The sequence below is a fragment of the Vitis riparia genome, chromosome 5, assembly GCF_004353265.1.
Source record: "Vitis riparia cultivar Riparia Gloire de Montpellier isolate 1030 chromosome 5, EGFV_Vit.rip_1.0, whole genome shotgun sequence".
NCBI lineage: Eukaryota > Viridiplantae > Streptophyta > Magnoliopsida > Vitales > Vitaceae > Vitis > Vitis riparia.
The window spans coordinates 13409302-13420669 of NC_048435.1; the positions used below are offsets into that span (position 1 = coordinate 13409302).

General features: G+C 36.8%; 1 protein-coding gene across 1 annotated transcript in view; it reads right to left on the minus strand.

Moving 5' to 3' along the window:
- The window catches only part of LOC117914913 (uncharacterized protein sll0005), a 37322-nt gene extending 26696 nt beyond the window's left edge, over positions 1-10626 (minus strand). Inside the window, 4 exon segments of the mRNA XM_034830434.1 lie at positions 5524-5667; positions 9110-9280; positions 9578-9727; positions 10269-10626. Coding sequence (XP_034686325.1) covers positions 5524-5667; positions 9110-9280; positions 9578-9727; positions 10269-10523 — 720 coding nt within the window. The 5' untranslated portion in view covers positions 10524-10626.
- Between the last annotated feature and the right edge of the window lie 742 nt (positions 10627-11368).

Below are 11368 nucleotides of genomic sequence, written 5' to 3' on the forward strand. Positions count from 1 at the left end.
GAACAGTTGAAGAAGGATGATGTCAGTGGTCAGCAGACGTCTATAACCATTGATGATGATAAGCAGAACAAACTGCAGGCCACACTGAGATTATCTCCAAAGCATATAGATACGCATGAGCAGAAGAGACTTATTGAGATTGCTTGTAATTGTATCAGGAACTGGTTTCCATCTGAAATGATGCATACTGTTCTACAGCCATGCCCTACTCTTACCAGAACTCATTCCATCACTGTTAATTTTCTTGATGAGAGAGACTTACCCATGCTTCTGTCTTTGCCAACAAGTAGCCTCTTTTCTGGGTTTGACAATGTTGCTGCTACTATAATCCGACATGTCCTTGAAGATCCTCAAATTCTACAGCAAGCAATGGAATCTGAAATACGACACAGTCTTGTGGCTGCTGCTAACAGGCATTCCAATGGAAGGGTCAAATCAACTCAAAGCAGAGCTTACTCCTCTGAAGTTCGAAATAAGATATTTAAAATCTGCTCTTGATGTCAAGATCAGATACCACAAAGAATATATTCAGAGCACAGTGCAGCCTGTAAGTACTTATGAGCATGCAGAGCACGTGAAATCTGGACCTGGTTCAAGACAAGCTGAACTACAGGCGGAACTAGAGAAAATGAAGGCCGAGATTGAAGAGTTGAAGGCAAACTTGATAGAAAAAGAAATTGAATTTCAGGGTATTTCAGAGGAAAATGAGGGATAGTTTGAGGCTTTTGGATACAGAAAACATGGAGGATCTTGCTAAAGTGATAGCAGCAGCGGAGTACCACCCATTTCAATATAATCTGTTGGCATACAGCAGCTCGAGAAGTTCCATTCAGTTAATTGACTTGCGGCAACCAGCAGCATGTGATCATAAAGCAAGGATATAACATGGAGAGTCCAAACGGCTCTAAGTCAGCTTGACTGAGATTGTCTCATCCATCACAGACTTTGAGTTAGCGTCTGATGAAAGGCATCAGGATCTTCACCTCATTCTTCAACCGATACATGTATGGATAGTAGGCTTCAGACCATCACTGATTTTTTGTCCGAAAAGATGCTAGTTGGGCAACAGCTCTGGAAGGAGGGGAATTCCCACAGGCTCCAGAAAGTGAGAAGCTGATTCTCATGATGATAAAACAGTAGAAAAGGAGTTTAGTATGGAACTCACAACAGATAGAGGAGCACAGAAACTCGGATGCTGAAATCCAGAGAGGAATTATGAGAAAATGGATGAATTAGTAAGAGTCTTGAGGGCCAAAAGCTGGAGAATAAGTAATAACACAGTGAACATGGGCTCTAAAGCGAATATAGCCGGTTTCTTTCTAGACTACCAGCAATCTGCAGAGGTCTCCTCATGAATCCGTTTCAGCAATACAGTCTCAAATGCATTCCCAGGCTCTACTCCTATACAGGCCCTTGGTACACATTACCCTCCTCCTCCTGATCCTTATTCTTTTCCTAGTGACCTTACTTGTTTTAAATCGGATATTCAAAATCTCATTTCCATCAAAGCAATTCCTCTTTTCTAATCTCACCCTTGGGAGATTCTAGGTTGATAAAACTCAGTTTAAAAAACCGTTGCTGCCATATTTCGTTCAGGCATCAATTTTTGTTATTTTCTTGGGTTTTTCAACCATTTTCTTGTTTTCTTTTAAGCATAAACAAACTTCATGCTTCCAAATAATGGAACTCATTGAACCAATTCATGCAAAAGTAATTTGGACCTTGGTGGGGGGTCTGACATTTTTTATATCTCCTTTGACATTGATTCTGATAAGATGATTGTTTGATGATTGATTTCAATTACTCTCTATGATATATATGAGTTTGCTTTACACCTGTTATTGAGCTAACCTTGTTTCTCCATGAAGTGTTGATGCTTGCTAACTAGATACGCTCTTTCTATCCTTCGATTTCAAAATTCCATGAACATATATGTTATTGAGGACTATATCCATATTTGACTCTATCTTTGATTGTCATGATGCATTGTTTGATTATTTTTTATACTAATGCACGTTGTGTGTCAATATTTCTGAACTAACTTTGATGTTTTGTGATAACGCTTAAGAAGTAGTCTAGGTACACACCCTAACTCTTCTTTATGATTGTGATTTGATTTCTTATTTTGACATGCTAGTTTTGAAGTTACCTTAGTCTATCTAAGTATCCATAATTAACTGATTAATTGTCACATTTCCCTTGACTTAGCCAATAGAGAACGCTTTAGGGCTTAGAGGGGTGCTACCTCTTTGAGGTACCTTCCTGATAAGTAACCTAATCCCCAGACCAAGACTCAGGTTTTTCAAGACATGCTTTTCCAAACCTGTGGAGTTACTTCTTTAGGGTTTTCTTTCTTTTTGTATTTTCCCTTCAAAACTAAAATAAAATAAATGGCAACTCCAACTTTTCCAAAACTAATTTTTCACCAACAAAAACAAGTCTCGCCATTGAGTGGGGACGCATGTGAAAGATGCGGGTCCACAAATGCTAGTGGAGAACTGTATTGTCAACATGGCATTAAGTCCCAGACAAGTGGTGCTTTATGATTGGCCAAGTAAAAAGGGTGCCAGCATCAATGGAATTAGGTATGCAAAGTCTACAAAATAGGACATTGACAAGCTTGATGTTTAGATGTGGATTCAATTACATCCTGTCTACTAGAGATCAAAGAAAAGAATCACATTTCATTTTTAGTTAATGCTATATATCAAAGAAAAATTAAATTTATGACAAAATGAATTTAAGATAATTATTGTGCATATTTAGAGCAAAAAAAGTAAAAGATGATAATTCCTAAGCTTTCTATCATAGAACTTCAATCACAGTAGCACATGTGTAAGTAAAGAAAAAATTAGAAACATCAAGACTTAGAAAGATTGATTTGTTTTTTCCTGTATTGACCTCGTATAGTTGATGGTAATCAAGAGACTACTTCCCCCAACCTCTCTTTCTCTCTCTTTTTATTGTCCTTAAGGTTTAGCTTCTCTATTTCTTTATTTCCCTCCCATCACAAACATCCCTACTAATAGGCTATTGAAGTTTTTATTTTTTTCTCCTTTCCTTGAGGCCTAGCTTCTCCGTTTCTTTATTTCCCTCTCATTATAAGCATCTCTATTAACAGGTCATTGAAATAACCTACTATAATTATGACATGATTTCTACTGCATTGCACTTTTGGCCTCATGGGATAACCTATTAGCTTGGTTACAAGTTTATATAAGATAATTGCTAAGGTCTTATCAGGGCGTTTACGCAAAGTTCTTCATGAAACAATCTCTGGCTCTCAAGGAGCCTTTGTCGAAGGGAGACACATTTTGGATGCTGTGTTGATAGCCAATGAAGTGGTGGATGAGAAAAGAAGGTCAGGGGAGGAAGGGGTAGTCTTCAAAATCGATTTTGAGAAGGCCTATGATCATGTGGATTGGGGCTTTTTAGATCATGTGCTACAAAGGAAGGGGTTCAGCCAGAAATGGAGATCTTGGATAAGGGGTTGTTTGTCTTCATCAAGTTTTGCAATCCTAGTTAATGGGAATGCAAAGGGTTGGGTTAAGGCCTCTAGAGGTTTGAGACAAGGAGACCCCCTTTCTCATTTCCTTTTTACTTTAGTGGCAGATGTTCTAAGTAGGTAGATGATCAGAGCAGAGGAAACCGGGCTAACTGAGGGTTTCTTTGTGGGGAGGGATAAGACTAGAGAGTCTTTGTTACAGTTTGCAGATGACACCATCTTTTTCTCTAAAGCCTCTATGGAACATCTTCAAAACCTCAAGATTATCCTTTTGGTTTTTGGGCAAGTTTCTGGTTTAAAAATCAACTTAGAAAAAAGCACCATTTTAGGTATTAACACTAGGCAGGAGTCGTTGTCTAGTTTGGCCTTGGTTTTGGATTGTAGAGTGTCAGAGTGGCCTTTGTCTTATCTAGGCCTTCCATTGGGAGGGAACCCAAAGACAATAGGCTTTTGGGATCCGGTGGTTGAGAGAATTTCGAGGAGGTTGGATGGTTGGAAAAAGACCTTTTTGTCATTGGGAGGGAGGATTACTTTAATTCAGTCTTGTCTGTCTCACATCCCTAGCTACTTCCTCTCCCTCTTTAAAATCCCAGCATCAATAGCTTCAAAGATTGAGAAGATGCAAAGGGATTTTCTTTGGTCTGGGGCGGGGGAAAGGAAGAAAGATCATTTTATCAGATGGGATGTTGTTAGTAGACCAAAGGAGTTGGGAGGTTTGGGTTTTGGGAAGACTTCTCTGAGAAATATTGCTCTCTTAGGGAAATGGCTTTGGAGGTTCCCTAGAGAAAGGAGTGGTCTTTGGCATAAGGTTATTGCGAGTATATATGGGACACATCCTAATGGATGGGACGCCAACATGGTCACTGTCTCAAATGTCCTTAGGAATTCCTTTCTACTGTCTTGGAATTTTAATTTTCGCCGCAATCTTACTGATTCAGAAATTGATCTCCTTCAGAGATTAATGTCCTCCCTTAGTTCTATACTTTTCTCTCCTTCTTTGGCAGATTCAAGAGCGTGGTCTTTGTCATCGTCAAGCTTGTTTTCAATGAAATCTTTTTTTTTGGCCTTGTCAAAAGTCTCAAATCCTATCTTGTTCCTTCCGACCAAGTTTTTGTGGAGTTCAAAAGCCCCTTCAAAGGTTAAGGCCCTAGCTTGGTTAGTAGCACATGGGAAGGTAAACACCAATGATAAGTTGCAATTGAGAAGACCCTACAAATCCCTTTGTCCTCAATGGTGCATTATTTGCAAAGGAAATGGAGAGTCGATTGACCACCTTTTTCTTCATTGTCCTATTACCATTGGATTCTGGCACAAGTTGTTCAATCTAGCAGGGTTGGTTTGGGTCCCTCCAAGGAGTTTTGAGGACATGTTGGTTAATGCTTTTAAAGGCTTAGGGAATTCATTAAGAGGCAAGACACTTTGGCAAATCGCTTGCCTTACTTTGATATGGATGGTGCGGCAAGAGAGAAACAATAGGATTTTTTAGGATAAGGGGAGAACGGAAGAGATGTTATGGGATTTGATTCGGTTCTATTCTTCTCTATGGGCTTCTTGTACTGCAACTTTTAGAGGAGTTCCTCTAAGTGTTTTACAACTCAACTGGATTGCGGTTTGCGCTTCAAAAGTTTGAGAATGTTGGGGTTTATCTTTGTTTTTAGATTTCTATTGTTGGGAGTTTTCTCTTTTGTTCAGTTTGTGTAGGAAGGACCTCTCATCCTTCCCTGGGTTTCTTCTCTTTCTTTTGTTTCTTTTCTTTCTCCTGTTTCTTTTCTTCTACTAATTTATTTCTCTTCGTTTCTGATAAAAAATAAAAATAAAAAGATTATTAGGACAAGAAAACCTTCCCCCTGATCTCTATTTAGATCCTACTGAATTTTAAAACTATAATATTGGTTTTCCGTTTCCAGGAGAGTTTTTCATTTGGATACTATAAAAAAATAAAATAAAATAAAAAGCTTGAATAAATTTAATAATGCTAACATAAGATAGAGAACATTAAGAAAACCCAATCACTTTACCTTATCACAAAGTTTTTGCAACTCAGTCATTGCCACAGGGGATAGTATATCTGGTCGAATACTCAATGCTTGCCCAAGTTTTATATATGCTGGACCCAAAGATGTTACAATCTCTCTCAATTCAATTGCCCGAGCAACTTCATTCTAATTTTAAAAGAACAAATAAATGAATTAAGGCAGAATCCATACTGCAATTTAAAGATTAGGCATCACCAAGGGTATACAGGAAGATGGCTAACTCAAACTTTGCGACAGTTAATGCAACATTAGTGAAGGAGATTCATGTTCACCTGACATGGAGTGATTTTGCTAGTAGCAGGAGTTAGAGGGAGTAACAATAGAACCATTCAAAATGAAATAAATGCTATTCAAAGATAAGGCAAGAGCTTGAAATAGCAAAAAATATAATACAACCATTCACAAAAAATAAAAGGCAAGTTGCTTTTGTAGTTCATCTGGATGCATAACTAAGAAATAAGGACATGTAAAAATACTTCCATAGGAAGTAATTTTTCATGTAGTAAGTGCAAGAAGGAGCAAACATTCACATGAATAAATACCAATCAAATAGAATAGAGATTGCTTCTATATGTTGTCTAGGTGCATAACTATCAACAACAGACAAAAAAACATCCAGTTTGAGTGATCTTTCAAGAGGCAACTAAAAGAAGGGGCAAATACAACAATTTATATGTAATTCTACTTAATGGTATGGTAAGAAGATTCTATAGTCAACTAAGAATCAAGGGCATTGACATACAGATATGTGCAACACAGACAAACAGCAAGCACGCAAGGAGAGCAGTGGTATTGGTGGTCCAGTTGTTGGTTGGAGTGTAATATGGAGAAGGAACAAACAAAAATATGCACAGGAATAATGATCAGTCTATATACACACACAAACAGCAAGCAGGCAAGGAGAGTAGTTGTGATGGCAGTCAGGTTGTTGGTTGAAGTGTGTATTGCCTAGAATTGCAATCTCCTCCTCATTTTTTTTTTTTTTTTTTTTTTTTTGATAGGTAAAAAGGGATTGTATTAAACAAAAAAGAGGTATAAGCGACATATACAAAGTAAACAAAAGACCAAAAAAAAAAAGGCACGAAGACACAAAAGCCAGCAATCGTGCCCTACAAAGAGTCTAACCAATCTAGAAAGTTTAACAATGACAAAGAACCATCCCTAATATACAATCTAATCATGTCCCAAAAAATATACAAGAAATAATTTTTAATTGTTTGGTTCATGCTTTCATAATTATCAAAAGCTTTCCTATTTCTCTCCCTTCATAAGGTCCACAACATAGCAACCTTCCAAGCATTTTTTTCTCTTTTTACCAACAAAGGACCCATACTAGTTCAAAAGAACCCCTCTAATTGAAGAGTGCATCGCCCACTAGACACCAAAAAGCGCAAAAAGCAACTGGCCACAAAATTTGAACTTTCAAACAATGAATGAGAATAAGGTCACCCATTTCTTCTTCCACACACAAGTAGCATTTATTAGGAATCCTCCAACCCCTCCTTTTAAGTTAATCTAGAGTCAAAATCTTGGCCCAAGTTGCTTCCCAAGCAAAGAAGCTAATTTTCAATGGAAAATTCCATATTATGTCACAAGGAAACAGCTCTATTCTCCTATTTGTCAAATAATAATAGAAGACTTGACTAAAAAAGTACCATTCTTTGCAGGCAAACATACCATAACACCGTCTATCTCCAAAGTAATGGAGTGTGTATACAACCTCCCAAAAAAGGCTTCTACCTCCTCTAATTCCCAATCATACAACTAACTGCCTTGTAAACCTAGAACTCCAACTACCATCATCCCAAAGGTCACCCACTCAAGCATCTTTTGAAGTAGCTATAGAATCAAGCTCCATAAACAATTCCCTTAAAGATGTGTCATCACACCACTTGTCTTTCCAAAACCTCACCCTATTCCTAAACCCAACCTTAAACACCCCCCACCATACCCTTCTCTCACTTCTTTAGTGCGCCACCCCCTTTCATCTTGCCCATACTTTCCTACAATTATCCGTTTCCAGAGAGGATTCCTTTCACTTACAAATCTCCAAGGCAATTTTCCCTAAAGAAACTTATTAGAAAGCTATCCATTTCAACCATCTTAGGTAATGACACCCCTTTGTCTTGGGATCTTATTTTCCATCTAAATCTAACCAATGTAAATTAAGGATCTTGAAAGACTAATGTCTTTACTTTCCCATGTACATTTGTCTCCTTTTGTTCCAGATGTGAAAGCTTGGGTACCTTCTTCTTCAAGAGTATTTTTAGTAAAATCTTTTTTCTTAACTTTGTCCAATTTATCAAATTTAGTTCCTTTTCACCCAGCTAATATTTTGTGGAAATCATGAGTCCCTTCTAAGGTCATGGTCTTTGTCTGGTTAGTGACATATAAGAAGGTAAATACCAATGACATGCTACAGTTGAGAAGGTCTTTCAAAGCCTTATGCCATAATTGGTGCATCCTTTGTAGAAGGAGTAGAGAGACGATTGGTTATCTCTTCCCACATTGTCCAATTACTATGGGATTATGACATAGGATATTCTCACATGTTGGAATGATGTGGGTTCAGCCAAGTAGTATTCATGATATGATGGTTATTTCTTTCAAGTGCTTTGGAGACTCTACTAGAGGCAAGACTCTTTGGAAGATCGTTTGTCTCACTTCGTTGTGGGTTGTGTGAAGAGAAGGGAATGTTAGGAATTTCAAGGATACTTGGAAGACATTGGAGATGATGTGGGACTTGCTTCATTTCTATGTTTCTTTTTGGGCTTATTATACTAACGTTTTTAAACCCTATCCTTTGAGTGTAATTCAACTTAGTTGGGTTTTGATATGTACACCCTAGGGTTAGGCCTATAAGGTGAGGTTCCTAGATGAGCTTCAGGAGATGTAATACTCGTATAGGCTTTTTTGTTCCTTTTGTATAGCCCTCCTTGTATAGTGGAGGTTTCTTCATGTCTTTTGATCAGGTTTGTATATCATGGGAAGGATTTTTCATCCTTCTCATGTTTTTATTTACTTTTAATCAATACCTTTGTTGTTTCTGATAAAAAAAAATTAAATAAAAATAAAAAAATAGAACAAAAGAGAGAAAAAAGAAAGAATGGCATGAAACCAACATCAATGCAGTTATGAACCTAGAGCATTACAACAATAAAACAGCAAAGTGGTTCCATTCCATATAGAAGGTTGAATCATGAAGGTAAATAGCAAATTTCAGAGGGATTCGAAAATAACATTTTTTAAGAAAAGAAAAATATTGAAAATGAAAGGAGAGGGAGGGGAAGGACTCTGAGCATTCAAAAGCAATAAAATATATATTTCCACCATATCAAACAACTAATATTCTACTATTTGTCTAGTTAAGTGAAAGGATATCAAATGACAAAAGGACCTTACTATAAGTACTCGAAACAGACTAGAAAAGATATTTTTCCCACCATATCAAAATCACTGATGTTCTACCATAATCTAACCATAAGTCAAACAATTAAAAAAATAAAAATAAAAACAAAAATAAAAGAAAAGAAAAGAAACAACATCTCGAAGATAATAAAAATTTTACCTCCTTGACCTTCTTATTTATTAAATCCCAGGCAAGATGTGAAAGAAAACCCCCAGCAACAGAGAGTAACTGGACAATACGAGTGGCAACTGCTCGAGGCCTTCTTCCCCAGTATGCAGCTATACTAGCAGGATCATACACCAAGGGCAAAAACTCACTGCTTTCATCTACCTGAAGGAGAACAAAACTGCACATAACATCACAAGCTAACATGAAATGATCCACAACCATTCACAGTAAAACACCTTGTTTAAACTTTGTGCATCCATTCATTAGCATGCTATTTTCCTGTTAACTTTTATAACTTGTAAGCACAAAAACTGATGGGTTTTCCAGTGCCATATCTTGCATGTACTTCTGTCAGCCATCAAATAATACCTCAGACATAAGCAAATAGAATAAGGAGATGATGGATCACATTAGCCAACAAAAGGCATACAAAAAGATTAGATTAGCCATGTCATATACCTCAACTAGCCGAAGCTGAACATTCTCATCAGCAAACTGTGAATCCCGTAAATTTTGACCCCTAAGACCTCTCATAAGTATAGCCACTTGTTCATTCTCTTCCATCTGAGCTCTTACTTTTTTAATCTCTTTTGAAACATCTCCAATTCTCTGTCACTCCAACAAAATCAATCAATTATTAAATCAAACAATGATTATAGGTTGGGTAATCAAACAATCAATTTATATACACAGTTCATAATCCGTCCGGTTGCTCAAAAAAATGTAGAAAATGGAAGAAATCATAACTTTGTCTAAGAAATTTCTTTATTGTTTGACACTGCTGAGTAGATTTTCAGTGATCGGAAACCAAAACAATGAAAATATAGGACCCATAATTTATTTTTTTGTTCTTGTCCTGTATTTTCTTAGCTACCATATGGACGTCTGAACTAATTTAAACTGGAAAATACATCCCGTTCTTCAGTTCCCGAGAAAACAGACAAGAAAAACAAAAACAAACCCGAAACATTTCCGAGTCTCATATTTCAAGAACGCGTCGCAGTTTCTTTCTTAATTTTCCTAAATTTCCCAACAACCGAATGGGCCATAAAACCAAAAACGAAAAAAAAAAAAAACAAAAGAAACAAACAAAAACCGTTAACAAAGAACTAATCAAAACATTCATCATCCAAACAGAAATAGCTACTACCGTCGAAACGCCATTGACAGGCGGAGATCTAGAAGACCCATTGACGACCCCCCGCCTCGGAGACGATCCAGAAGATTCTGTTTGGGTAGGCTTGGGGTCGGTGGCCACGGCCCGAACCACGCCGTTTGGTCGCCGAAACGCAACTATTCCAGAAGGCATAGCTCTCTTCTTGGAAGCGGCGGGGCAGGTGCGACGAAGAGGCTCGATTCCGCAGTACACGAGCTGCGACGCCGTCGCCGTTGCTGCTGCGTCCATGGAAGAATCAGAGGCCACTAGAGTGAGACGTGCAAGATTGTAGAGAGAGAAATAAACTGTAGCCTCTACGATGTAACAATGGGGCTGTGAAGATGACTCTGCGTGGTGTGGGTGGTCCGGTCCGTATAAAATTATATAATTAATAAAATAAATAAAAGTGGACGTGAGAGGGACACGTGGCTTGTTTGTGTTAGTCTAGGGAAGGTGAACACCCACGTCTTTCATGCTGCTGAGAAGTGTGAACCGTAGTGCCTGTACCACACAACTTTTTCCCGACGCTTATTTTTCATTTTATAAACTATTTTATTTTGGGATAATTTCATTATCTCCTTGGTTAAATGTAACTTTAAATTTCATTAAATATCTTCCTTTTTTTTTTTAAGCGAGTATGAATATAAGTAAAAAAATAGAAATGAAAATGATACGAAAAAGTATTTAATAAAAATTAAATATATTTAATTAACATCTCAAAAAAAAGAATGAAATTAACTTTTTTATTTTCAATAGTTGATATTTTAAAATTTTTGACAAAAATATGTGGTCGGGATTTGTAGTTTGTTATATTTTAAAAGTAGTTTTAAAATATAAATGGTGGTTTAGGAATGTATTGAGTGTGAAATTATTTGTAAAATTAATAATTCTTTATCATCCTAAAATTTTAGGGTACCATATTTTTTAAAATTTGTTTTTAAGTTAAATAATAAAAAATAGTTTTTAAAAACAAGTTTCAAAAATATTATTAAATGAGTTGATGTTTTCCTTTTGTTTCTAAAAATGGATGAAAACAACTCTTGCCTATTTTCAAAAAATTATTTTTTATTTCTCTTTGTTTTTAAAAATAATTT